General features: G+C 51.1%; 1 protein-coding gene and 1 long non-coding RNA gene across 3 annotated transcripts in view; one reads left to right on the top strand and one right to left on the bottom strand.

Moving 5' to 3' along the window:
- Nucleotides 1-8,514, top strand: part of KATNAL1 (katanin catalytic subunit A1 like 1) — a 32,360-nt gene extending 23,846 nt beyond the window's left edge. For both annotated transcript variants that reach the window (XM_068672496.1, XM_068672504.1), the window contains exons 7-11: nt 2,431-2,589; nt 3,410-3,536; nt 4,491-4,625; nt 6,953-7,079; nt 8,229-8,514. In XM_068672496.1, the coding sequence (XP_068528597.1) occupies nt 2,431-2,589; nt 3,410-3,536; nt 4,491-4,625; nt 6,953-7,079; nt 8,229-8,427 (747 nt within the window). In that variant the 3' untranslated portion in view covers nt 8,428-8,514. The remainder of the gene's footprint in view (nt 1-2,430; nt 2,590-3,409; nt 3,537-4,490; nt 4,626-6,952; nt 7,080-8,228) is intronic.
- A 10,408-nt stretch (nt 8,515-18,922) lies between these two features.
- LOC137851390 (uncharacterized) lies at nt 18,923-25,650 on the bottom strand. Its single transcript, XR_011093153.1, has 4 exons — nt 24,047-25,650; nt 22,238-22,452; nt 21,493-21,594; nt 18,923-21,376 (listed from the first exon to the last, which is right to left on the bottom strand). It is a non-coding gene; the product is annotated as an uncharacterized lncRNA (long non-coding RNA).
- Between the last annotated feature and the right edge of the window lie 1,485 nt (nt 25,651-27,135).

Raw genomic sequence — 27,135 nt, 5'->3', positions numbered from 1 at the left:
TGTTACAACAACAAGAAGTAACCCTGCGGTGATTTCATCAAAACACTTACTCCCCGTGGTGTGTTTCAGCTTCTTATTGGAATACTTGGGATTAACAGAGCCTTAGAGGAGGAATAAAGAAGCCTTTGTGTTCGTCAAGGATTTTAACTAGTGAGTAAGTGGCAGCCCCTCCTAGTTGCAAAGAGAAAGAGCAACTTGATCCGATGTGCTTCTCTTTGCAGCCGTGAACACCTTGTTTTCCTGAGTCTTCAAGGTTTGTCTGCTTTTTTTTTTTTCATAGCTGACTTTTTTCTTTTTAAATCTCTGTAGAACATGGTGTTCCCCAGGCTTTGCACCTGTGTCAGGCACGTAGATAATGCCACCACTGTCCTGTGCTAGGTAATGCTCGCTGAAATACTTGTGCAGGAGGCCCAAAGCGATGGGCTTCGGGTTCAGCAGGGAGCAGGGTGTGTGGCTGAAGCTGGAATTTGCCCTTCCAGAATGATGGAGGACTAAAAATGCATCCAAAACTGAAACCAGGACACAAAGAAAGGACGTTAGCCCCTGGGGTCACTAGGTCCTGCAGTAAGTGCAGTTTGTTGAGCCCAGGTGAAGTGGGATTTGAAGTGAGGCACTGCTTGTTTTAAAATATTAAATAAGCACATTTTGAAACTCCGAGAGGCCGGTAAGTCAGCTCTATTACAGGCTGAGTAATTTTCACCCAGGCACTCCAGACTTGTACTTGCAATATTATCACAACATCAGCGTGACTCTGCAGCAACTCAAATCCGTATCTGTCTGAGTGCTCGTGTAGAGTAAAAAAAAAACTCAATTTACTTTTCATGCTCGCTGCCCTGGAATTCAGGGAACCTTGAGCAGCCTGAAGAGTGACATTGGGCTGTTAGCTGCACGGGGGAAGGATGAACATTTCTGACTTAATTTCCCAGTGAATGTATGTTGAGCTTGCATTAGCTAAGTGTTAAATGGCAATAAAGGTATTAAGAGTTAATGGAAAATGGAATACAGACAGGCGATTGCTTTTGAAGAGTTCGTTTTTGAATAATTGCATTCCCGGTTGATTTGTTTTTATAGATCTCTTCCAGGCCATTCTTTGTGCTTTTTGAAGTAAATTTTTTGTTGCAGGGAACAGCTGAAATCTAATTTGCTCCGTGGCTTGCATTTAACAGATACTTTACTGCTGTGGCGTTTTCTGTAAGATATTAATTGCCAAGCACATTATGATGTGCAATTCTAATTCCGGCTAATTTCATTACCCCTGCAACACGCCACAACTTTACTTGAGGAAGCTCTTGTTAGCATGTAGTCAGACCTTGCCGTTGGGGAAAAAAAAAAAGCTGCTGGAGCACTGCGATTTCGTAGCATGCTCAAAACGCCAGTGGCCTTTCCTAGTGCTGTGAGGGGCTGGAACAATGTGTTGTCCCAGCTCTGGTGCTGAAGGGGTTGGAAAGATGATTCGTGAGGGTAACTATTTAAAAACGTTATCCTGATTTAGTGCTGAGAGTGAGCAGTGACCTCATGATGGGTCAGTTATCTTCAGAAACCGGCATTGTTTTTGTTGTGGCTCACTTAAAGAGCCTGTCTTTGCTTTATAGTTAACCAGCCTCCGTGCTGCAGTCACTACATGGGTCCTGAGAGCACTCGTGTCCAACTCAAAACCTGCTTGTATAGTGCTGAGATGATCATGGAATCACAGAATGGGTTGGAAGGGACCTTAAAGCCTACCCAGTCCCACCCCCCTGCCATGGGCAGGGACACCTCCCACCACACCAGGTTGCCCAAAGCCCCATCCAGCCTGGCCTTGAGCACCTCCAGGGATGGGGCACCCACAGCTTCTCTGGGCAGCCTGTGCCAGGGCCTCACCACCCTCTGAGGGAAGAATTTCTTCCTAATACCTCATCTTGTAAAAAAAAAACAACACCAACTTGTAAAAATCAACCAGATTCATACATGCACTTGGTTAGGATTTGTTGGCAAAATGTTGTTCTGCAGAAAAATGCTCTACTTTCTGCAAAAGCGTTTTGGTTTCTGTGAAACTTTCTTCACGAAGCAGCCTTTGTTCCAAAAAGATGACGACTTCACTCTCTTCATCCACGTGTACAGCCACCTGTGAGACAGGAAGGGCCCAAGTTCAAGTCTGGGCTCCGTCTGTTTCAGAGCAAGGCTGTAAATCTGTCACCTGCCTGCCAGGTGAGAGCTGCAGCAGCAGCTGGTGCCTGTTGTGATTTTGGCTCGGGTGAAGTGGTAAGGCAAAGAAATGGCAGAACATTTTCATGCTGCTCTCATTATATGGGATATTTTTGTTTTCTACCAATGACAATTGTCATTAAGCAATTAAAATACAGATTTGGGATTATACTGAGACGTAGTGTAGAGGGCTATAGTGCAAATTTCCTTCATTTGTTGTTCATCCCCTTTGTTTTCACCTCTCAGGGTGTGCTGATGGTTGGTCCTCCCGGCACTGGCAAAACAATGCTCGCGAAAGCTGTTGCTACAGAATGTGGAACGACCTTCTTCAACGTGTCCTCCTCCACGCTCACATCGAAGTACAGGGGCGAGTCTGAGAAGCTTGTCCGCCTCTTGTTTGAAATGGTATGTCCTCAATGATGTGCTCTGGGGAGCTCCAAGGTGAGCAGGGACCTCTCTCTCAGTTTCCTGCCCCTCAGTAGTGCTCTGAAAGTATGGAGCTCGCTGCACTGAGACAGAAAAAGACAATGTGTGTGTATCCATCTTGTTCCGATATGTCACTGAGGGTTACGAAGGAAATGCTTTCTTCCAGGTCAAAGGTAGAGTGGTGACCTTGACAGAAATTCAGTTATTTAGTTATGGGATACCAAGCCCATAATAAATAATTTGAAATTGGAAGGGCTTGGGAGCTGTTATTTTAGGAGCAATAGAAACATTATTTCTGTTTCTGCTCTGAGTGATGGACATGAGCTTCTCACTGAATTTTTGAGTGCAGTCCATCATGCAGGCTGTGTGAAAGACAGGATCCACTCTGCAGGGTCATTCACCTCTTTGGGATCTTCATTTTGTTTCTAGCACCCTCTCAGTTGAAACCTCTCTGTTTTGGGGTAGACTGGGTTCCTTTCTGTCCCCTGTGCCTTGCCCTCACCAGCATAAAAACCTAAACATTAAAAAAAACCTGCCTGAACAGTGCTTGTGTTCCTTTTCCCCTTTTCAATGCTGGTTTCTGAGGAAAACCAACCAACACTGAAAGACCTCTGACTCGAGGGGCACAATTTGAAGTGTAGAAACTTAAGCAGTTTGTAAATCAAAGGTTTCGAATTGTTTTCTTGTGACAAACGGGGAAGTCATCTCCGTGGTATTTCTGCCTGAACTGCGTCGTGGTCAGGTGAGGGCCTGTGCTTGCTGCTTCGGTCTTAACAGCGGTGTTTTCATTTGAATCAAGGCGAGGTTTTACGCTCCGACAACAATCTTCATAGATGAAATAGATTCCATCTGCAGCCGCAGAGGCACGTCTGACGAGCACGAGGCCAGTCGCAGAGTCAAGTCGGAGCTGCTGGTGCAAATGGACGGTAAAGATTCCAGGCTTAGCTGTAATTTGGGGGCCGGGGTGCTGTTCCGTTACAGATGGGGATGTAAAAAACTCGAACCAGCTGGAAAACCTAGCTTTGTGGGTGGGGGGAAGTAAGGCAAATTGGGAGGAGTGCGTTTTCTGAGTGCTTGAAGGCAGATAACGGAGCAAGGTGCTCTGCTTTATTTCTTTCTGAAACAGCCATTTTGATGGAAAATTGAGAACTCCTTTTTAAGAGGCACCTTGCTCTAGGAGAAGCAGATAATGGAAATTTGAGAAGTTTAAAGCAGGCGTTCATTTCTGATGCAATTTAAACAAATTTCTCTTATTTCCTCGCATCTCCTGCTCAGGGACCCAGTGACCAGATCTCATTTTGCTGTGGTGGCAGCTAACATTACCCTTTAAGTCACATTTAGTACCAGTTCTGTGCGACACGACACACCACCATGAGGAACGTTTTGTGGCGTAGTGCTTTGACAGCCACCTCTGCACTGCAGTTGCTGTTGAACCACCATTTATAATTGCCTCAAATATTCACCCTGCGTAGGCAACTTTTTGCCCCAAAGTGATCATTTCTTTGCAGTCCTCATTTGGGAGGCCAGGGGGTGATTTTGTGACCTCCGTGGCCAGATTTGGCAGAGAGAGCATTGTCAGTGGGGCTGACAGCGCTGCACTCACATATTAATTAACATATATTTATTAACACACATTATTTCACATGTATAGTGTTATTAGCACTGCCAAAGAAAGCCTTTCCTTGACTCAGCGGAAGAATGAACTGTCCCCCTGTCTGTGGCAGTGATGATCCTGCCACATCTCAGCCATGGAAAGTCTGGAAAGTGGCTCTAGGAGCATAAGGAGCAGTTGCTGAGCTTTGTTTGAGCTTTTGCAGTGTTTGTGCAATGTTTCTTAGCAAGCATCTTAGTGAAATTTCTCCCAACCGTTGTGCTTGCAGGGGTAGGTGGTGCTCTGGAAAACGACGACCCCTCCAAGATGGTCATGGTGTTAGCTGCTACCAATTTTCCCTGGGATATCGATGAAGCTCTCCGAAGGAGACTGGAAAAGAGGATTTATATACCTCTACCCACAGGTACGTTTGGAACAAGCATTTTACTTTAAAATGGCCTTTGCAAGCCTGCCTTAGCACTGCTCTGGGACTGCTGGATTTGTGAGGAATTGTGATGCTTTTGTGATGAGCAGTGAAATTTAGGAGTTAATCGTTTGGTAGGATTGCTTTATATTTAAAAAGAGTGAGGAAAAAAAAAACAGCTCGCTTGGGGGCTTAAAAACAAAGAGCTGCTGCATTGCTTTGCAAGCCCATTGCTGGCTTCTTACATTTTGAAAGGGAGCTCATTTTAATGAGCCTGGAATTATTTTAAATGTTTAACAGTCAGTCCTTGAGTGATCATCAAAGGCACCCTTTGGACACGTTAAGAAATACTGCGAACGCACCCGTGCCCTTGCAGACGAATGCAAAGAAGTGGCTCCGTGAATTTGCACTTCCAGGCTCAGTGCCTTGTAAATCACCGCTTGCTTGCCTTAAACCAGGCTTCGAGCTGCTCCGAATGCAGCGGGCTGATTGCCTTCCTGCCCCGCGACGGCTCAGCTCGGCTCGTCTTTTCTGGCTGTCACTCAGCTGTCCTATTAATTTTGAGATCCCCAGCGCTTGAAGTTTGCGTGGCTTTGTTTCTGTGCCCGTGCAGCGCGCGCCTCGTCTCCCTGCATGAGCACTCCAGATAACAAGATGCTGCGTGTGTGGTGACAGCAATTGTGATTGAGCCGAGCAGGTATAAGGACACTTAATAGGCCTACAGCTTGTCTGCGCAGGTTACAGACAGCAACAGCTACTAACGGGATGCCTGTCTTTATGACCAATTAGTTTAAAATCCTATCAGCTCCGGCTCTTGTTTCTAATTAAGCAAGATTGGTTTTTTGACACAGTAGATTACACCCTGGACAACATACAAGATGGGCTCCTGTTTTATTTCCAGCCTTCTGTGCCGGCGCGTTTATTCTGTGTATAAGGAAGTCGAGCTGTTCCGTGCAAGCCTAAATGATGCATCTGTAACCGCCTCGTGGCGTTTGATGTGGTCAGGCAATTTAATTGCAAAAAAAGAGAGAGATTTCATATATACACTTCTATATTGTAGAATTTGGTATGAGTATATATCTGCAGTGTTTCGTTTTTGGATTACTGTCGAGGCTTGCTTATCCCAGTAGAAAAATCAGACGAATATTCTCTGAGCCAAGAAGCTCTCTGCAGGTACGCCGTGTGTACACTGCTGTAAATAGTAAATCCCCGTTTTATACCCAGTGCCAGCTGTCTGATTGATACCTGCCTGCATTCCTGACAGATCTGTGAAGCTCTCCATTACCAGCAGCCTTGGATGAGCTTTCTGATTCCCCTCTGCTTTTATTTATTTTAATTTGTGGTGTCAGTGAATAGAAAGCGTGGATATTTCCTTCAAACTTTTAGCTTTTCCTAGTGCTACTTCCCCTGCCATGGCTGTCCTCTTTTCAAAGCTGTAAAAATTGGTCCCTGTGGATATGAAGATGCTGAGCTGCTTTGTGTTTCTGCACAGTGAAAGCCAGGAAAGCATTTGTCCCTCCTTCAGCACTGTTACGCAGAGTAACACCGAGGCCTGAGCTGTCAAATGCGAATTCCTTGTTAGAAGCCTGGGCTCTTTAGTGTGTGTACCCCAACGCGCACACTCCTGTGTGCTCTCCACAAGCAAAATGGTTAATTGGCTGCGTAAGTACTCACTTACGCAGCTGGCTATCCCTGTGTGTGCGCTGCACCCAGGTCTGAAAGTGGGATGCCAGGGCATTTGGGTTGTAAATACATTAATGTGTTTACCCTCTTAATGTATCTGTTTTCTATCAGGCTTCAGCAGCTTTCTTGGGTCCCAACTGGGTAAAGTGCTTAAACACATGCTTAAAGTTCAGCCTATTGTTAGGGCTTTGGTGTTGTTTAAAGCTCTGCTAATAGAATCCTCGTTGTGTTTTTAATGAAACTGTGTGACTAATATGCAATCAAACACCCGAGCAGAGAATGAATCCAAAGGGATGTGAGAAGCAGCAGACGTTTGTAGCCTTGTGCTTTAGTGCCTTTGGGTAGCGTGTCACCAAATGCTTTGTCACCTGAGACATAACAGGCATTTTTAATGATGTATGCCTTTGGAAGGCATCTCCAGAGTATGCTGTTTTTAATATCCAGTTTTAAAACACATACTCTACTGTATTTGATTGTGCACTTTGCTGAGATTTATGATTTGCTCTGTCTCTTTTTCCTTTCCTTATATTAAAGCCTTTTGTTTGTATGAAAAATCTAAGTTGTGCTTGTATCTTCTTTTTTTTTTTTTTTTTTTTAAATGTTGCTCTTGCAAGGCTTCAAACAAATATTTTTTTGTGTTGTAGCAAAAGGCAGAGCAGATCTGCTTAAGATTAATCTCCGGGAAGTAGAACTGGATCCTGATATCAGCCTCGAAGAAATTGCTGAGAAGATTGAAGGTTATTCTGGTGCTGACATCACTAATGTTTGCAGGTATCTCCTTCCCCTTAATTTGCAAATAAAATTGCATGGCAAGTCGTCATTTGCATTATGTGATAAAAGGCAGTGCCCACAACAGCTGAAGCCGAGCTAACAGCGACTACTTTGGGGCCCAAATCTGTTTTCTGAAAACGTGCATTGCTGTTGTGTGGAGCACTCTAAAAACCGTGCTGCTTTGCATGAGAGGTGAGCGGGTTTGCTTAGTCTAAAGGAAAAAAATTGAGCAAATCTTGTGTTACCCTTGTCTGCATTTACTGATGTTTGTTAATGCAGCGCACAACAGGGTTGGATTCTTTTCTTAAATCCTGTGAGGTGAAGAGCTACAATTCTGTGATTGTGCAATGGAAAAGATTTTTTCCTAGAATTCTTCCCCTTCCTTGGGGCTTCCCAATGGTGTATGCTTGGACAGCCCCAGCACAGCAGTGTCTTGATTTCTGCTGGAATTGTATAGGTGCAGGGGTATAGCAGATAGCTTATAGCATTAGTATTGAATTCATTTCCATCCTGTTTGTGCAACTTGTGTCAATTTTTGACAAATCAGGCCTTTCTGGGGGAGGACAGGTATTTGAAAAAGCTTACCAGTAGGAGCTGTCCGTCCCTTACAGAGATGGGGTCCCTGCCAAGAGAAACTGATCCTTTAAGAACACAGCTTGGGATTATTTTTTTTATTTCCCTTCCTACTTTGCTGAAATTGTGAAATGACTCCGTGGTTTTGGGAACTTGGTGTGTGTCACACGGTGCAACAGTGAAATGACCTGTTATCCCCTGCTGGGAAAAAAACTGGGGGGAGAGAAAAGGTAATTTCAAGCTGCATGTGGGCTGTGCCGTGAGAAACGAGTGGTGTTCTCGAGGAGAGGAGGAGCAGAAAGAGCACGAGAAGCCACAGGCACCAATGGCCCCAGCCCTGCAGGGCCACGTGGTGTTAGCATTTGTTGCACGGCACTTGCTGGCTGTCCTCTGGGGAGAAGGGGAAAATCTTAAATCTTAAAGAGGGGTCTGTGAAATCCAGAGTGCTTTTGGGGAAGAAAAGGATGAATAGATAGCCCCGGGTGCAGTTCCTCTCCCACCGTTGAAGATGAAATCCACAGGCTTACAGCACGTGCTGCTGGCAATCAGCTCCCAAACCTTGTCCTGTATTTCCAGGGATGCCTCTCTGATGGCAATGCGGCGGCGTATTAACGGCCTAACTCCGGAAGAGATTCGGGCTCTTTCGAAAGAGGAGCTTCAGATGCCAGTTACCAAGGGGGACTTCGAGCTGGCTCTGAAGAAAATCTCCAAATCTGTTTCTGCTGCGGACCTGGAGAAGTACGAAAAATGGATGGCGGAGTTCGGATCTGCTTAGCCTCACCGACAGCTCTCCCTTGCTAGAGTTTTATGGCTTTTGTTGTTTTCACTTGCAAAATGAGTTGGAAATCTTTTTTTTTTTTTTTTTTCAAAAGGTTTAATAAAAGGTCTGCCTCCCCTCCCCGTGCTGCCCCCCTTCTGGTGACAAGATCCTTTAAACTCCATTTGCCTTTAAAGGGAGCGAACACAATAACGGGCTGATACTGTAAAAATATATATATTTTATGTCTGAAATAGTAAAATCAGACAAACAGGAAGGGAAAAAATACTTCTGAGAAAGATCTTTTCATTTTCCCAATGAAGAGCAGTGTTGTTTACCTGCTAACAGTCATCTTTCATGGCTAGAATCGGTAAATCAGCTGGGGGCTCGCTGCACCCCCTGCTCCACGTGCTGTATTTTTGGTGAGCCGCCCGCTCTGCCTCCCCTGGACGTGGCGTCGACGCTGCTGTCCCTTGCTGCTGTTCTCCGCACACATTTCCAGAGCGAAGCCTGTGGATTAATTTAAATTTACGTGGAGGAAACGAGGATCGGTTTGCCATCACGACGTGGGCTCGTACACACCCCCATTTGGCATTGATGTGACTGCAGGCTGGACCGACGTTGCTTTTTTGACTTCTCCTGATGGAAATGAGAGGAAAAGAGAAGGGGCTTGGCTGCTTTCAGCCCGTACCTGATCTCTGCACACCGTTTGTACCCGTTTGGCCAGTAGGCACTTTGACTTAAGTTATACCGTGCACTTTTATGCTTCTGTAGAATCCTGTACTTTGCTTTCTAGATCTTACCCTTATTGTTCTTGTTGTTATTTAAGTAGGACTTCAATACAGTAAAGACACTAATATCAAGGCTGTCCTCAAACTACGTGACTGTGGACTTCCAGTTCTTCCAATTAGGCCTGAGCCCTTTCCTAGCTTTACTGGGCGATGGAATTTGCACTTGTTTATGTTGCAGAACTGTTCAACTGGTAATGTGTTTGTTTTTTTTTTATAATGAAGATGTCTTTCAAATGTACAAATGCAATTGATTTAAGGGGGAAATAACCTGTACAGACTCATTTATGTTCTTATCTGTGTCTTCCCTTCCCACGTGCAAGGATGAGGAGAGAGGGGTTATAAACCCTAGCAGAGAAGTCCTCTCTGGAGCATAATTGTCACGCCTTCCACAGACCTGGGCTGCAAGTCTGACAGGTGAAGGTTTCCCATGGAAGGAATGAGAAGGACAGGATGGATTTACAGAGGAATACACAAGCTCTGAAACTCGTGGTGATTTTGTGAGCTGGATGCCAAGCAGCGCGTTGGCTGTGAGTTGTTGTGCGGTTCAGGGGGTGACTGTGCCCTCTGGCTTCCTGCTGAGACGTCAGATGTGGGGAGCTGGAATATCTTCCAGTTACCTCTTGGCCAGGGAGGTCAGTGCAGGAAGAACAGCGGCTTTTCCCTCTTCACCTGCAGGCAGAATAAAAGCTCCCCTTTCCTCCCGGCTGCCCGCTTGGCACCAACAGCCCTTGGGCTTCGCAGGCTGTGGAAGGAGCAGCTCTCTCTGTGCTGGAAGATAAGCAAGCACAGAGCCGTGTTGGCTCTTTATAATTTGGGGCTAAATTCCTCCCAGGGCCAGTCTGTTCCTCCCAGGGAATAACTGGATCTTTACAGAGAGAAAGCTTTGAAAGCCTGGCCACAGCACAGCCTGTCAGTTCCTCCTGAAAGCTGTGTGCTGTGCCTGTTTTGCTTTGCTTTCTTTTTTTTTTTTGCTTTTACTGCAGTAGAAACAGGTAAAGCTCTGCCTCTTCTGTGGCCGGTGCCAGATTAGCACTTCAGAGGCTCTCGCTGGTCTCACACCACTGCTGCCCGAGGAGCGAGGAGCTTACTCTGCACAGGCAGGCACTAGGAGGGAAGAGACGGGGATGCCGATAACCCACACCCTTCGGCTGCCCAGGAGCAGTGCAGGATTCAGCAGCGTTTTGCTTACCGAGGTGTAACTACCCCGTTCCTCAGCTTCATACTGCAGGCAGCAGGGCCCTTGCTGCTGCTGGAAGCACCACGTTTAGCAGAAATGCCCGCGGAGGCTGGGTTATTACCTCAAAAAGGGAGCCAGGATGCAGCAAGGAGCAACAGGAAAGGAAGGCCAGGCCGACAGTGATAGCAAGGCAAGACCCTACACCAGTCCAACACACATCCCCCTGTTGAAACCCTCACTTAGGGGCTGTGTGATTCATCAGAGAGTGACATTGACACATCACAGCCTGCTGCAACCATTTTTTAGGTCTGTCGGTGTGTGGATGTGTGCACGCGTGGCGCTTGGCTGGCTTGGGCTTCCCCTTGCACAAAATCAGGTTTCAGAGCTGTGTTTCTGCGTCCCCTTCCAAAGGTCTGTGAAACGCCCGCCTGGGTGGCACTGTTAATTTTGGTACAATGAGCAGTTTGGGTGTACAAAGTAATAAACGTACATGGAGAGTCTGCCTGGCTCTGTTTCCAAAGGCGGATTGTTTCAGCGTGTCGCAGCGGTGTTGGATCCACCAAAATCCTGGGCGGAGAGCAGTTAGAGCAGAGCCTGCTCTTTTTTGGGTAACACTGTCAGCAATGCTTTCCCTCTTAAATTGGCCTTTCATTGCCGCGGGCTATAAAACCCGAAATGTTCCAGCATCCAGCACAGGGACGGAGGGGGGAGAGGCGAGCAGCGGCCCCAGCAGATGTTCGGTGTTAGCACCTGATTCAGACCTCACAGAGCTGGGCAGGTTTTGGTTTTTTTATGGCTTGCCCCTGGGCTGAACGTCTAACCAGGCTCCAGAGAAGCTATCATCAGCTGCTCGCTCACCAGAAGGCTTTCAAAACCCAAACTCCCATTAGCAAGGAGCTCTCCGGGCTGCAAAGAGACCCCACATCTCTTGGGGCCGAGTCGATTATTTGAGCTTTCTCGCTGACTTCCTCGTGGAAGCCCAGCTGGTTCCCAGCGCTTCACGAGGCCTCCGAGATGAAAGAGCGAGCGGGGGAAATTGCTGATCGAGGGATTCGGGGAGAGGTCAAATCTTTGCAGAGAAAAGTTCAGCTCGCTTGGCTTTAAAAGGGGCTGCCCGATTAGCGCTGGGTTGCGCGTTCTGCTTCCAGTTTGTTTGGAAATACCCACCACTGTTCATCCACCTCACAGCCAGCCTTTTGCAGGTGTGCTCTCCCACTCGGTGGTGGGTATTTTGGGCTCACCGAGCGGGCTGACAATACGAGAGATCTTCCTCCTCCTGCAGGAAAGGTCACCGGTGCGGGGAAGGTGAGAGGAGACGCGCTGAATACCAACGGGACCGACGGGGACAGAAACCATAGCAACTCTGCGCAGGGCTTACAAATCCAGCCCCAAAGGAAAGGGGAGAACCTGAAGGAGCTGCCGACAGCCCCGCGGTGTGCGTGGTGGTGAAAATGGGGCTCTCTGCATCCTTCCCAGGGAGAAGGATGCATGTGAGGGGATGGAGGTTGCTCAGTGAGCAAAGGAAGCTGACGGGCTGCATCGCCCGCCTTGCTGCTGCAAAACCTGCCAGCCTCCAGGGCAGGCTTCGTACAGCCACGACAACATCTGCCTGGCACGGGAAGGGATTTGAAATCCCAAGGGCTCGCTTCTCACCTCGAAACGTCCTCAGGGTTTTGGGTATCGTAGTGTTTTCCAGTTGCTTTTGGCTGAAGGTGCTGTGAGCCGAACCCAGTAAGTTTCTTTCCCTTCAGTACCTCCTGCAGGCACCTCACAAGCAGCCTGTGCTGCTCCCAGGGCTGGCAGGCGATGGCGTCGAGGCACTGGCCCTAATCTCACCTGAATTTCCTACAGAGGGGAGGAAAATGGATGCACTTGGGTTTGTTTTCTTGTTGGTTTGCCTGGAAAGACGAAGCTTGGTGAAAGCAAGGTGCTGCAGGGGAGGTTATTTACACTGCGTCTCTTCTGCGCAGATTAGCATTTCCTCAGCATATGGCACAGCCGCTCAAAGCAAATATTTGCCTTTCTTTAATTTATGCCCGTGTAGGAAGGGCCCTGAGCATGCAGATCGATTCCTCTGCTGTGCCTAACGAGACATTTCTGCCGTGGTGCCCGGAGGGTGCGGGCGCTGCCACGACAGCTCCCCTCCCCGGATCCAAATCCTCACCCAATTTTGAGATGGAGTCAGCGCTGCCAGCGACCCTTCTCCAGCTGCGTGGCACCTCCAGAGGCTGGGTGTTCTGGGGTGATTTGGGAACTCGCTGCTGGTTTCCAGTCTAAATCTGTTCCCGCTTGACTTGCAGGAGTTCTCGCTCCCTGACACCTACCCTGCATCCATGGATGTATTTATAGAGTCGCCACGCGAAGCAGTGCCGTGTGCTTTGTTAGCACGAGCTCCTTCAGCCCTTTTTTATAAGACAGATCCTCTTCAGCAGCCTTTCTTTCCACCTGCACCCGCTTGTTTTTTTTTTCTAACACCAGTCACGAGGAGGGTGCACAATAAGCCACACGTGGCCAATGACCCAGCAAGGCGAGGAAAAATGAGGTTGCCACGGTGGCGTGTTGTAATCCAGCAAATACGAACAGCTGGGTCTCCCCGTCCTTCAGGCTGGGGCCAAGCTCGATCTCCTCCTGGGGAAGGTGGCTGGAAATGTGAGCTCCAAACGTGCTAAAAGTTTGGAGAGTCTGCAAATCTGCATGGCTTTGGTGGCTGAACCTTTGTTTCTCATGGCCAGAGTGGCTTATGGACAGATCCCGTTTTTAACGCTGTGTTCGCAGAGCTTATAACCCTTTGATTTAGGGTTCCCTGGGATGTGCCACGTTCACAGGTATTGACATTTCTTTCACCACGCAGAGGCTGCAGAAACCTGGGAAGGTTTCAGAGCTGCGCTGGGCTCTGAATGCTTGAAGACCACTTGACTCCTGGAGCCCACGGAGTCCTCCCGACTGTGCCCGTCTGCCAAAACACGTCCTTCAGGAGCAAGAAATCATCAGGGGAAGAAAACATTCTACCTGCTTTTGAGATTCGTAAGCACCTGAGGAAGTTTTAAGGGTGAAAAGTTGCTCTACATGCCTGGCACTTTCAGATTATGCTCGGGGCAGCTCTGGTGTTTTGGGCTTGATGTGATTTCAGCACCCGAAGTGCTGCCTGCAGACATATATTAGCTGTGGGCATGCTGTGTCGTCTGCCAGACCTGCTCCTGATGATCTCTGTGGTGATTTGGGCACTGCAACATTTGTTGCCTTCCCCTGAACTGAAGATGTGAGCTGATGGGCAGTGCCCTTCCCCAAACTCCCGTCCCTTCCCGGGCTGGATCCGGGCAAGCTCACCATGATGCCCCCAGGACCTCTGCCTCGAGGTGCAGCACGAGCACCCAAACTCGCCTCCACCCCATCACTCACTTTGCCATCTTGCTCTGACACTGAACACCCCTGTGGTTAAAAAGCCTGATTTCTAATTCAATTCAGTTTCTAAAAGTCTGATTCCTAATTCAGCTCTGAGCGTTGGGTAGAGCCCGTCACTGCCTCACCGTGTGCCTCTCTCGGACGAACTTTTTGGTGCCCCTTAGCATCCCAAATTTCCTTTCCTCACATGTACTTACGCACCTCATCACATCACTCCTCGGGTTTCTTTCTGACGAGTTACAGAGGCTGACCTCCAGAAGTCTCCCCCGTAAGTGGTTTTCCTCAGCTCTCAAGCTGTTTTTTTTTTATGGCTCTTTTCTTCACCCGCTCCAATTTTGTGATGTCCTCCTTAAAATATGGGCACCTCAGCAGGATGGTGTCAGCCTGACCAAGGACGTACGCGGAGATAAAATCACCCGCTATTCCTCTTCACAGTCCTCTTGCTTATACACAGAAGGACCAAATTAGCTCTTTCTGCTACAGCAGCCAGAAAAATAGGTCCCACGTTTGAGACCCGCGAGGCTAGAGAGCGGCATTAAAAGAGAAAAATGGAGCCGACGTGAAAGCAGAATTACAAACCGGGGCGGCGTTAATAGCCCAGCGTGAGGCCAGCCTGAACGCGTTAGCTGGAATAAAATGCTGAGAAAATGCTTTCTTCCACTTCAGAGCCTGGTAGAGGCCGGTGCCTTGGGTGTTCTCTCCAGGCACCTCTGCGGCGGGCAGGCTCAGCACCATGGGATGGGGTGTGCCGGGTGGGCTGGGGAGCGCTGTGGGGTCAGGGTGCTCCTGCACTGCCCGACAGAGACATTTCTTCCCCAAAAGAGCAGTCAGGCACTGGGACGGGTTGCCCAGGGAGGTGGTGGAGTCACCGTCCCTGGGGGTGTTCAAGGAAAGAGAGGAAGAGAGGGCAAAGGAGGGAGCTAATATTGCCCTTACTCAAGGGGAGGTCACAGGTAGGTATCTCAAAAAACAGATAGAAATCTCAAAAACAAGATTTTGGAGGATGCCTATGAGTGTACAAAGCCCCACTGTCTCACCCAGTGCTCCTAGCCCTGACACCCCCAGGCTCACATTCATTGAAAAATGTCAGTAGTAGAAAAGTGGGCTTGAGGTTGTCCATAGGAAACATGAAATCAGACGCAATGTGTAGATTTTGTTCCACCCTTGCACGGCAAAGGTCTCCCTGTTCTGTCAATACCTGATTATGCCCTTTCAGCCCGGCGTAATGCCATTTAGTCGCTTGTTCAGCATCTCACCTCTTTGTAAAAACAGGTTTTTTTTCTTGTTAGCTCACAGAGGTTGAGACGGTGTCCTCTCGTGGTGGGACCACTTGAAGGAGCACGAGTGCTGGTTCATCTGGTTCATCTACCAGTCCGCCCTCACCAAGTTTTCCTATCACTTCACTCTCTGCCCCAAATTTCTGCCTGATAGCCCTTCAGCCCCGTGGCCCCTGCTCCATTCCCAACCCTGCCAGCTCCAGCAGCAGCACCTCCATGGGTCTGGTGGCTCCTGATGCCTTGGGTCAGACGGGGACCGCTCGCTGCCGGGGCCTGGGATCAGCTCTGGAGGCAGCATCTCAGAAACGGAGCCTGATAGAAAACCTCTCTCGGTGCTGCCATAGAAACTGAGCAGACTTCACAGCAACCTGTTGCTTTTCTCAGCTCCGGCAGCTCAGCGTCTGAAGTGACTTGACCTATGAGGACATTTGCATTAAGCAGCACTTGATAGCTGCAGAAATGAGACTGAAGGAGAAAGACGGAGAGGAAAGCCCTGAGTCTCTTGTGAGAGCCGCAGGGGGCAGGGGAGGCTGCAGAGGGGTGGGAGGCTTTGCTCTGGGGTGGGAAGGAAGAGGTCAGAGAGACCAAGGAGAGATGGACGGCCAAAAGGAGCTCACCAGGAGTGTGGAAGAAAAACCCTGGAAGAAAATACCTATTTATTATTATTATTATTATTAATGATTTTTGCCTATTAGCCATTTTGTTGTCATAATCCTTGAAGACACGACCATTTCCTTCTCCCATGGCCATAAAAAACTCCGTCATCTGGGGTTTGGTCTCTCTGGGGCTGTCCACCCCACATGGACGAGGCCAGGGAGCCAACTGGCAGGGTGCAGGCACAAGCCTGGTGGCTCCAAATCGTGGGTGCTGCTGGATTTTTGGCTCTCCCAGCGAGGTTGTCGGAGACACGAGGGCAACCTTCAGCCTTCAGCCTTCGCTGCTGATCTTGCAGGATGCCGCAATGGCTCCGCATCCCCTGAGAGCAATCATAAAAGACTAAGCTGTCGTTCCGTGTGCTTAATGTGCTAGGAAATTAGATGAGGAGCTCAGCATTTAATTGCCAGGCTCGAGAAGCCAGATATTAGCCACGAGCCCCGACGTCTTCCTGATGATATCTCGCAACCCCATGGCATGCAGCAGCCGGTTGGGGTTCCTCCTCTCCTTCCTCCCCACACGTCCTGCTCGTAAGGGGGCACGGAGCACCGGGACCCTACAGGGGCTGAGGCTTGGCCCCTCATTTCTTGGCTGTCACATTGTCCCTGCCAAGATGCCAAGAGGTGGCACCCCCCTGATGCTCCTGCTGGGACACCACAGCACGAGGTGGGCCTGAAGGGGCTGGGACTGAGCTGTGGGTGAAGGGCACCCGAACACGGGGCTCAGCAGGGGGCTGGCACCCACCCACCCAGGCCGTGTCAGCCCCAAATAGCATGGCTGCCCTCTTGGAGCCTCCTGGGAAGGGTTTTTATCCTATAATAACTAGAGAGCCTCCCCAGGGAGGGACAGGGAGGTTGTGTTCGGCCTGGGGGAGCTCTGAGGCCCAGCGCAGGGAACGGGGCCTGCGGTGCGAGCAGGGATGTTGTCGAGGGGCTGTCTGACAGGAAATTCCCATTTTTGGTCCAGCACGAGTGCGTTTTCCCTTGATTTTGTAAAATATGACATCAGACAACCGTGAAGAGTGTGAATGGGTATTTGCAGAGCGGGGTGCTGGAAGTGCCCCAGCACCGCGGGCGCTGAGAGGGCTGCTGGAAGGAGCAGGGCCGTGCCCTCACACGAGGCAAGGAGCAACGCTTTGCCTTCAAACCCGGCAGGATCAGCCAAAAGGGACAGGTGGAGGGAGAAGAGGGAGACCTCGAGCAGCAGGCTGTGCCTCCTGGTTGTTTCAGAGCTGAGCAGACAGGCAGGAGAGGTGCTGGAGCAGAGACGGGCACCACAAAGCCAGATCCGCGCTGCCAATTGCACAGCCGAACAAACAGCCCCGGGGCACCGGGGACTCTGCTGCCGCCGTGTTTTAGTGTCTGGGAAAGGATTTCTATTTATTGAGCGCTCGTTTGTACGCTTGAGAGCTACAAAACTTCCTCTGCCCACCTTCTGCTGGAGGCGTGTAACTGAGGGCGAGCTACGGCTTCAGGGGGAAGGAGCTTAAGGAGCTGTGCTCAGCCCCTGGGCTGCGATGCTCCTGTGGAAACAGCTTGGGGTTTTGTGGACAAATCCCCTATAAAAATGGGAAGGTCTCTGACTCAGGGCTTCATGGCACGAAGAGAAAAGCTGGAGGAGTTGCTGGAAGGGAAATCAGGTGGATGGGAAGATGCTGGGTCCTGGTGTCGGTCACGACCAGGATGAGCCCAGCATCTCCCCAGGACACAGGGCTGTAGGGCGACATCCCCGGGGCCACATCAAGCCCCCAGCTGCAGGGCAGGACCCCACAGATTGTCCCTCACAGCCCCAGTGACGTGACGGACCCCAGCACTTGATGGATGGATGGATGGATGGATGGATGGATGGATGGATGGATGGATGGATGGATGGATGGATGGATGGATGGGTGGGTGGGTGGGTGGGTGGGTGGGATGAGGAGCATCATCCCTGCTCTTTCCTGGCTGCAAAATCATCCGCCTCACCTTCTCATGCAGCATGCAAACAGCAGCTGCTTGCACACAATATTTCGTGCGTTAGGCAGGGTGGAGCTGCCCTCTGCTGTCTCCGCTCCGTACTGTTTATTATTTAGGATATAAAGGGGCCGGCATGGGCACGCTCCTCTGCGGCCAACGGGGCTTTCTGGAAATGAGCTGTTCTTGCCTGCGGCACGGCATCTTCTCCTGGAAGGGTGCAGAAATGGTGTTTTGGCTGTCTGGAGCTTCCCCTGGCTCACCACTGCTGTATGACGGAGGAGGAAATTAAATCAGAGCTGTAAACACAGTAGCACCTGGATGACACAGAGAGGATGGAGGGGCTCAGCTCGGGTGTCCCCAGGTGCTGCTTCTGCTTTTAGGGTTTCCTGGTGGTCCTATGTCATCCCCAGGGCGTTTCTGCTGCTGGCAGGGGAGAGCTGGCTGAGGGGTGCTTTAGTGGGCAATAAATCCCTTGAATAAAATTTTAGAAATGAATTTAAATAGTAGCTTTTAAAGCAAATCATCCCAGCTCCACCTGGGATTGTCGTTTCGCTTGTCACACCCACCCTACCCTGATTTCCCCTCATCCTGCTCAATGCCACATCTGGAGCCTCCTGCAGAGCATCAGCAGCAAAATCTGGGGAGACCTGGGGGGCAGCCTGGGGGTGCTAATGGGGAATAAAAACTTCATTCCCATTGCTCCTCTTGGGACAAAATCGATGATTTGAAACCGAACCATCCCCACCCTAATTTCTTGTGATTAATGACCATTTGGTTGGACAGCCACAGGTTCCAGGAAGACTTTGGTGTTGTTTAAGGGAACGGGAAGAGTTTGTTGGGGTGGTTTTGCTCTGGGGAACACAAGCACCGGTTTGGGTGGAGGACGGCAGGAGGCAGGTTGGGGTTTCGCCCAGGGGGAGCCAGCACGGAGCCCACAGGAGGCAGAAACCTTCTGAGAAGAAGGACTTAGTGCCACCTCCTGCCCGGTGAGCCCCTCACAGCTCCTGCGATAGCCTCTGAGGTGAGGCAGGAGCCTGCACGGGGCTTTGGGCTCAGGGAATCAGAGGACAGGCGGCACATGGCAGCCCCTCATTGTGGTGCCAGCCTGTGTGCCCGCGCTGGGTACCGGAGAGGACAGCCCTGGGGACAGGAGAATGGGAAGAAATGTGCTGTCCATCACCAGGGCTGGGTCCACGGTGCTTTCTTTTAAATTTTCTTAATTTTAGTTTGGTTTGTGCTGGGTGGGCACGTGCTTGAGTTTCATTGCTCCAGCGTGGCCACCACTGCACTTGACCCGCGCCTCTCCGCTCAGCGCATGTGGGGGCTCAAAGTCCATCTCCTCCTGCTCGGTGGCAACATCCCTGCCCCGAGGATGCTCAGGGCGAATTTTGTATCCCTGCTGCCCCCACACACAGGTCCCAGGAGCCCCCAGGTGCCTGGCAGGGAGGTCCCAAAGTGTTTTAATACAGACTGTGCCCGCTGATGGTGTCGGGAAATCTCCCCGCGGACGCGCTCAGCACGTCTTGCTGTGTCAGGGAGATTTTTTTCAGCCTGCATTTCTCCGTTCTGCATTCCAGTCCTAACGCCCCTTGCTGAAGCCCAGGGGCAGTAAATAGGAGGCAAGAACAGCCCAGCAGCCGTGGTGAGGGAGGTTTCTGCTCAGGACTGCCAAGTCGGCATCCCCTTGGGACATGCCGTGTGCTGAGGTCTTCCCCCAGGATTTATTTTTAGTCCTTTCCAATCAGGACCAATTAGCTCCATTCGCCTGCCGCTCGGTTTCTCCATTTCACCCGGGGCTGGCCGCAGGGTTTTCAGGTTTTTCTTTCCTGGGAAGAGGACCTGAAGACCGGAGGTCCTTCCCAGCTGCAGCCCGCCCGTCCCTCAGTTACGGATGTGCCTCGTGGTGCCGTGGTTTGCTGCAGCGCTTCTGAGTGTGGGCGATGATGTATTCGCTTTGGCATCCGGCTCTCACAGCCACGGGAGTGCTTTCGGAGAGCTCAGCCCTCCCTGCTGCTGTAACACAGGCTCCGTCCTCTTTTATTTCCCCAAGGACTCCTCTAGGACCCCTGTAGCTACTGCTTCCCAATCACTTTATTTAAAATTTCCCCTTTTTTCAGCCTCTCTCTAGGCTTAGTTTGCAGTGCTCTGAATTCCTGCCTGGTTCCTCCTCCCCCTTTCACCCTTCCCCTTTCCTACCTGCAGCGAGTGAGATGCTCAACGGGACGGCCGCTGGGAAGGTCTGCAGAGCCTTGGTGTTGGTATGACCCCCGAAATAAACCCCTAAAAAACCCTAATAAACCCCCAAAGGAGGTTTTTTGCTTTCAGGAGGATGCCAACGCTTGCACCTCTGCACTAAAGTTTGCTTCGTTTGCCCTTTGAGGACAAAGGGAGCACCAAGGGGGGAGATTTGCCCCCTGAGCCTCTCCAAACAGCCCCTATTTGCTGTGCCCTGCCCGGCTCAGTGGTCCCACAGTGCTGTACCCCAGTGGCCCCTTTGCCATCAGGCCCTTTTACTGCACCCCAAGGCACACAGGACTCACCTGCGGTGATGGGGTGGGGTATGGACGGAGACTGGGATGGGGCTGAAGAGGCTTGGAAGGGGTTCGTGGAGGACAGGGCTCCAAGCACTCAGAAATGGTTTTTATTCAACGTATTCCCTGCTATGACAGAAGATTTTGACATCCTAGCTAGCACAGCCCAGCTTTGACTTCTTATTTTCCTTTTAATTTTTTAAAATAGAGGTCTGAGGTTTCTTTTATGATGCTGGAAGCTTGCAGGGACACGTGAATGACACCCTGGCATCTCCGTTTCCCCTGAGTGTGTGCCCCCGACAGATGCAGAGCCTTACAGATCCTTGCCTTTGCCAGCGTGTTTCCAGCCTCCTCCCGTCGTGTTTATCACCTCTGGAAACACCCACAGCCCTTGAATCAGTCTGTTTGCCAGGTAATTGATGTTATCGGATGTGTGTGTGTGTGTGTGTGTGTGTGTGTGTCAGAAGGAATTTGTCCCCGGAGCAATTAGGCCGGTTGTTTGTCTCCCACGAGATCTTAGTCAGGCCACAACCGGCCCGACCCAGGTGATGCAAACCCCGGGGTGTCATGAAATGATCGAGCACCTTCTCGTGGGTGAGTTCCTATTGCTGTTTGGCCACCAGGTTCAATCCTTCCTCCGTGTGGACACCCTGGAGCCCCCCCCAGCATTTTGCAGGGCAGGTTTCTCCTCCGTGTCAGGCTGCAGCCACGCGTTGGAAATTCCTCCTTGTCCGGCCAAAGGTGTCCCCTCCTGCCGTGGGGACGAGCAGGCACTCAGCCAGCTCTGGCTCTGCTGTCCCAAAGGTTTCAAGAAATGGGAACTGACCACAAAACGAAGCAGCACTGGAGGGCTTTGCCTGCCCCGGGCTGTGGGACAGCTCACGAGCACACGACGTCCCCCGTGCTCATGGTTATAGGGCAACCTCCGCCCAGCAGCAGCAGCGATGATGACGGGACACCTCCTGTCCTGTCCTTAATGACTTCCTTCCTTCCTCCATCCCTGCCTCGTGTCCCCTGCCCACCTGAGTTGAGGTGTTGTTCTTACCCGGGATGAGGAATCGCAATGTGCCCGAGGGGACAGATCCCAGCCCTGGCCACGGGACACGGCCGCTGCCCTCGTGGGTGTTGTTGCTGAGGGTGTTCTCGTATCTCAGTGCATCTGGAGATCATTTTGAGCACCCTAAAATGCCGAAGAGATGAGAGACTGCAGAAGTAAATAGCACGGGGAATATTCATGCCTCCTGCAGGTGGAGGCACAAGCAGGTGACTCCGGGGAGGGAAGCAAGGAGGACCTACACCCGTGACTCCTGGGCTTGCCCAGAGGTGATGCTGTGATTTTCGCTTCCCAATTTCACACGTTGCTCTCAGGTCCCACGTTGCTGGGTGCTCCGGGGCAGGCTGGAGACAGGAGAGAAAATCTGAGTGTTTCTTACTGTGACGACTGAATGTGGGTATTTACTATTTAATATTTAACCAAAAAAATATATCATAAACGCAATTATAGCCGTAACGACAAAGAGCAAACCCAAGTGACGGAGCACAAGGAGACACCGAATGAGCCTGAAATGACTCAGGCTGCCAAAAATGAAAAAAACGCCAGCAGCGAGCAGAGCCCCGTCCCCACCCGCCCTGCTCTGACACGTTTTGGCAGCCTCTCATCGCGCCGTGACGCAGCGGGGCCGAGCGAGGACGTCCCGCAGCAGGGAGCCACCCCGGGGCTGTGTCTGGGACCTTCGCCTCCTTCTCACCCCCACCTCCTGCTTTTGCTGTCTGGAGATCCCTGTTCAGGTGTTTTATTGATTATTTGATTTGAATATCGATTGATTATATGGGTAATGCTTAACAACTCATTAATCCAACACCAGGGGGTCTCACACCGGGTAAGCTGGCGCTGTTCTCTCTTTGCAGACCTCGAGGTGTTGCTGGGGCTGCCCTGGGACCAGGTGGGACGGTAATCACCCACCTGAGGATGGCAGAAATCTTGGGGTGTGGACCTCAAACCCCAGGAGCTGGGGAGAGGGTGCTTGGGGAGCCATCTCACCTGGCCTCACACGTACAGAAGATGAATTTAGGGGTTATGGGCAGCTCGTGGATGCTCCAAGTGTCCTGTGCTGGACACGTCGGGGGCTGCCATGCCTTATGAAGTTGTCCTCTCCGTGGTCTTTGCTTTGGCCAGCCCGCGAGGCTGCAAGACAGCGTGAGACAACAGAGAGCTGACGGTGGGAGGTGACCCCAGGGCAGTGCCAGCCTTGGAAACTGCAATACAAACAAAATGATGATCAAAAGAAGAAATGAAATCTGGAGGGATTTTCCTGCCCCGGGTCTGAGCAGGGGCTGAAAGGGGAAGCAGCCGCAGCTGGTGCTGCTGTCCCCGCTCTCAGGAGCAGCCACGGGCTGTCCCCAGGGCCAAACGCCTCGGAAACGCTGCAGGAGCAGCCCAGCCCTCCTTCTGGTCTGAAATCACACGTAAACAGCTCCTGCTGCTTCTGTGGGAAGCCTTCATGGCCCTGCAGGTACGTGCCCACACCTGCACCCCAGCCCTGCCTGCCCAGGACACGGCTCCTCTTCCTCGGCACGAAGCACGCCAACAAGAGGGACAGGGGATGAGGAGAATCACAGAACCATTAGGGTTGGACAAGCCCTCCAAAATCACCTGGTCCAACCATCCCCCTGCCACCAATGTCACCACTAACCCATGTCCCCAAGCTCCACGTCCAGCCTTGGGGAGGAAACCTCGCACAGCGCCTTCGGCCGGGGATGCGAAGTGCCACGACCTGCAGCCAGTTCCATGCGGGACGTGGCCCTGGGTGAGCTCAGATAAGCGGCACGTTTGGCTCCCACGGAGGCGTGGCAGCTGGCTGGGATCATCCCTGCTCTCGGCCACCCATGCAAATACCCAAAAGCAGGCGATCACGAGTAGCCCTGAGGCGTCTCTGATTTGCTTAGCGGTAAGGAACGCTCCTGTCTGACCAGAAAACGTCCCCCTTGGTGGTTTTCTCCTTTTTAGCAGCAAACTTCCAGCTTTTCCCAGGGGCTTTGGAAAAGCTAAAGCTGAAATCCCAGCCTCCGTTTTAATAACTAATTAAAGAGCTGAGCCAGGAGCTGCTGCGTGTGCAGGAATCCAAAAACCTGAACGGAACAGTGGCAGCCATCACCCAGAGCCTCTGCGGCGCATGAACGAGAGAGCAGAAACATCTGCTCAGCATGAGAAGGTCAGGAGAGGCTGGTAGCCCTTTTCCGAAGCCAGTCTAGACCAGGAAATTAAAAATGCCTGAGGGTCTGGTGTCCCCTGGGTCACTCCAAATGGAGACTGTGCCCTGGGTGCCCTGCACCTTCTGGGATGTGGTGTGGGTGAGCCCTGAAATAAAGCCAGGCTTGGTTTTATTTGCAGGACTGCGCAACCAGATCACCTGGGAAAAAATAAAATAAAATAAAATAAAATAAAATAAAATAAAATAAAATAAAATAAAATAAAATAAAATAAAATAAAATAAAATAAAATAAAAAGACCTCAGCTGGGCAGCAAACTCATTGCTCGCTGGCAGGTTCCTCTGGTGAACCTGGAACAGCCCCGGAAGGATGAGAGGGGCGCAGTTTGTGCTTCAGGCAGGCAGGCATCTCGCCAGAGCCAGTGCTCTGCAGGCATCGCTGCCAGGCAGAGTGATAAATCCTTCAGCTGCAAGGGGACCGAAATTTACCTTCCTCCCTGCAGCCCTCGCTGACTCTGCTCCCAGCCTGGGTATCCAACCCTGCGCCTGAGCCATACCCGTGCGCCTTCCTTCTCCCGCCCCTTTCCGTGCACGCTGGTGTTTTACTGAGCTCGGATGTTTGCTCGCACTCCATCATTTACCTTCTGTGCCCTGAATCTGGTCTCGCATCATCTCCCCGGGGGCTGAACTCGGAGCTGGGGCCAGCAGGGAGGAGCGGGGCGGCGGGGTGAGTCACGGGGCTCCTCCGCTCTCCTCGGGTTTTAAAATAAGGCGGTGAGTAAGCCGGGTAACACCCGGCCTAAAACACAACTCTGCAGCTAAAAAAAAAAAAAAAAAAAAGCAGATTGTGGGTTTGGTATACTGTGTGCTTGCTTCTTATTGCTGCTGGTGTGTGTGCCGTAGGCACTTGGTGTACGTGTCCGAGACGAGTGGGTGATAACTGAAAATATCGCATCGCCTCGGCTCCCCGAGCGCACTCCGTGAAAGGCAGGTGCAGGAGGGGGGAGATGGACAATTTCACTCCTCATTACCTGCCTAATGATCAATAAAGCCTTGTTAGATGCTGAGGCGATGCTCAAGCAGAGCAAGTGGGCGGGCTGAGAGGGTTTTTCTGTTGCAGTGGGGTTTTGGAGAGAATCCAGCTGCCTGCCAGCTGGATTCGGTGCTGTCCTATGAGCAAAGGCGTGTCCCCGTGCCCTTGCTGTTGGGCCAGGGGCTGGCTGGAGCTGGTCAGCTCCTCCTGGGGGCTGCCAGTGCCACACGGAGACCTCCCGGGCACGGATTGATGTAGATTTGGGTATATAAATATAGATGTATCCCTCACGGTGTGTGGATCCTGCACAGGTTTCTCCCCGGCGCATCGCTTTGGAGAGATGTGGGCTGCGTTCCCTTGGTGCTGGCTTTGTTCTCGATTTGGCAGGGGTAAAAATAGTAAAAGGGAAAGAAAGGGAGGGTGTGGGAACTGTCTCCCTCTGGCTGTGCGTCCCCCTCGTGCAGAAGAGGCCTGCTGTGACTTGTGGGCTCCTGCTTGGCCGTAACCATTTCTACATGGGTCACTGGACACGTTCCTTGGGGAGATGTCCCCTCGGTGTATCCCCTGGTCCTCCTGTGCCCTCCAGCATCCCCTGAGGAGCCCTGCCTGGCTTGCAGAGCACTGTGAGGCTGTGACAATGCTCCTGGGGCTGGCACCATGCCCACGGCACGGGGACAAGGCACAGACACGCTTCTGGAATTGCCCTCAGGGCGCCCCATCCACAGCTGTGACGGAGCCGGTGACCCGGCCAGGTGATCTCCTTGAGATGAAATCCTCAGCCCTGGTGAAACAATTAGAAACACCAGTTACAACCCCAAAAACGCGGCCCCGAGCGTCTCGCAGGCTGTAATATTTTTAGAGGTCCATGCTGAGAGAGAGCAGCGGGCTCCCTACCACCAGCTGATCGTCTCAGCTCAGAAGCCCGACGTGAGCAGCATGCAGATGGCACACATCAGGCGCGGCTGCTGCTGCGCCTGGTGCTGGGGAAGCCACGGCTGCTGGGGTGGAGAGGATTCCCTCGGCTTGCAGGAAGGCAGACGGGGCTCTGGGACCTCCTCCAGCAAATCAGAAACGCCACAGCCCCACGGTGCAAGGAGCTTGTCTGCAATAAGCACAGCCTCCTGCAGGGAAATGGGTTTTGAGGAGCTCCTGCACGGGCTCCGCTTCCGTACAGCAAAGCAAATTTGGTAGGGGTGCAGCCAGGGAGGCAGGAGCTGCGTGTGCGAACTTGGAAACTCATGAGGGAAAAAACAACAACAACAAAAAAGGAAAATCTGGTGTTAGGTTTAAAATAAACAACACTCAGCTATATTTTGCAGTTTTTGTTATTCCCAGGCAAAACCAGCAGCAGGCTCATCAGACTGAATCATTTCAGAGCTGTAGTCAAGACTGCTGCTTTGCTTTTCCTTGCTGTCAAAAATCAACCAGCAACAACATTTACTCTTCTTTGTTCTTTTGCAGTAATTTTTTTTTTCATGTGAATAATGAAACTGTAGATCACTGAATCATTTAGTCTGGGGCTAGCTTCAAAGACCAGCCCAGACTTTCGGTTTTGTACTTTGGCCACCAAGTAGGCTCCTGCTGAAGGTGACCCACGCGTGGCCAGACCTCACCTCCTCAACAAGCTCCCAGCAAGCAGAGATGTGCTAGCCACAGAACTAGGAGGGAAAAAGCCATTTCTGCTTCAATATTTGGCTTTTCGGGAAGCCTAAAGACTGTATTTGCTGAGAACGAGATGAAGAGGATGACCTGGGAAATGAGACAGCAGGAAGAGGACATAAAGGATTAAAGATATTCAGCCTCGGGGGAAAGGTATGGACAAATACTCCCTGGAGGTATCAAGAAACTTCAGCTTGCATTTGCAGCAAGGATCTCCTAAGACTTAAGTGAAAAAAACACGGCTGGACCCACTGCCTGGTGCTGCTGGAAACCCACAGTTCCCATCCCATGCTCTGGGGACGGCCGGCCACATCTGCACCGTGGTGTTTGGTGGCTGCTGGTACGAGGGCTTGTGGCTGCACCAGTGTCACGGCTGAACTGCAGGCAGTTGCCATAGAAATCGAGGACACGTAAACCTGACTTCAGCAACTGATAGCCTTTGTGGTTTTTTTTTTCTCTCTTTCTTTTCTTTCACACTAAATAAGGCTGATTGTGGAGCTAGGCCTGCTTTTCTGAGGAGCTGGACTGGGAAGCTGTGGCATTAAGTTGGTGGTTTCGGAGGTTGGTGCTGCAAATGGCCTTGGCCGTGCTTACAGAGAACGGAGCTGGTGATGCAGAGAAGGTGGAGAAGGCTTTTGTTCAGCTGGGACCTCACAAGGCTCCTGGTGAGACATGGCAGAGGGGAGAGCAGACCCTGCGCTTACCAGGCACCATCTCCTCGCCCCCAAAATGCTGACCTCGTAACAGCAGGAATGTTTCTTCCCCATACTTTCACGGCAAACACTGTGCATTACAGCTTGCTGTGACCTGATCTGTAAGTATATCACTTCGAGTCTTCCTGTAGAGTGTGGATAAAAGCAATATATGGCCTTATTCACCTCCAGAAATACCGGCTGCTTGCTCATGGTGTATGCTGCACTTGGCCATGATATTGAAACGTGAGACCCCACTGAGAGGGAAACCCCCAAGAAGAGGAATCCCTTTGCCACATTTCCCAGCTTTTCTCAGCGGGTGTGAAACCAGAAGCGAGGCTCTGCC

The sequence above is a fragment of the Anas acuta genome, chromosome 1, assembly GCF_963932015.1.
Source record: "Anas acuta chromosome 1, bAnaAcu1.1, whole genome shotgun sequence".
In the NCBI taxonomy this organism is placed as follows: Eukaryota; Metazoa; Chordata; class Aves; order Anseriformes; family Anatidae; genus Anas; species Anas acuta.
Note: the sequence above shows the minus strand (reverse complement) of the source record. Positions and strands in the feature narration are given on the sequence as shown.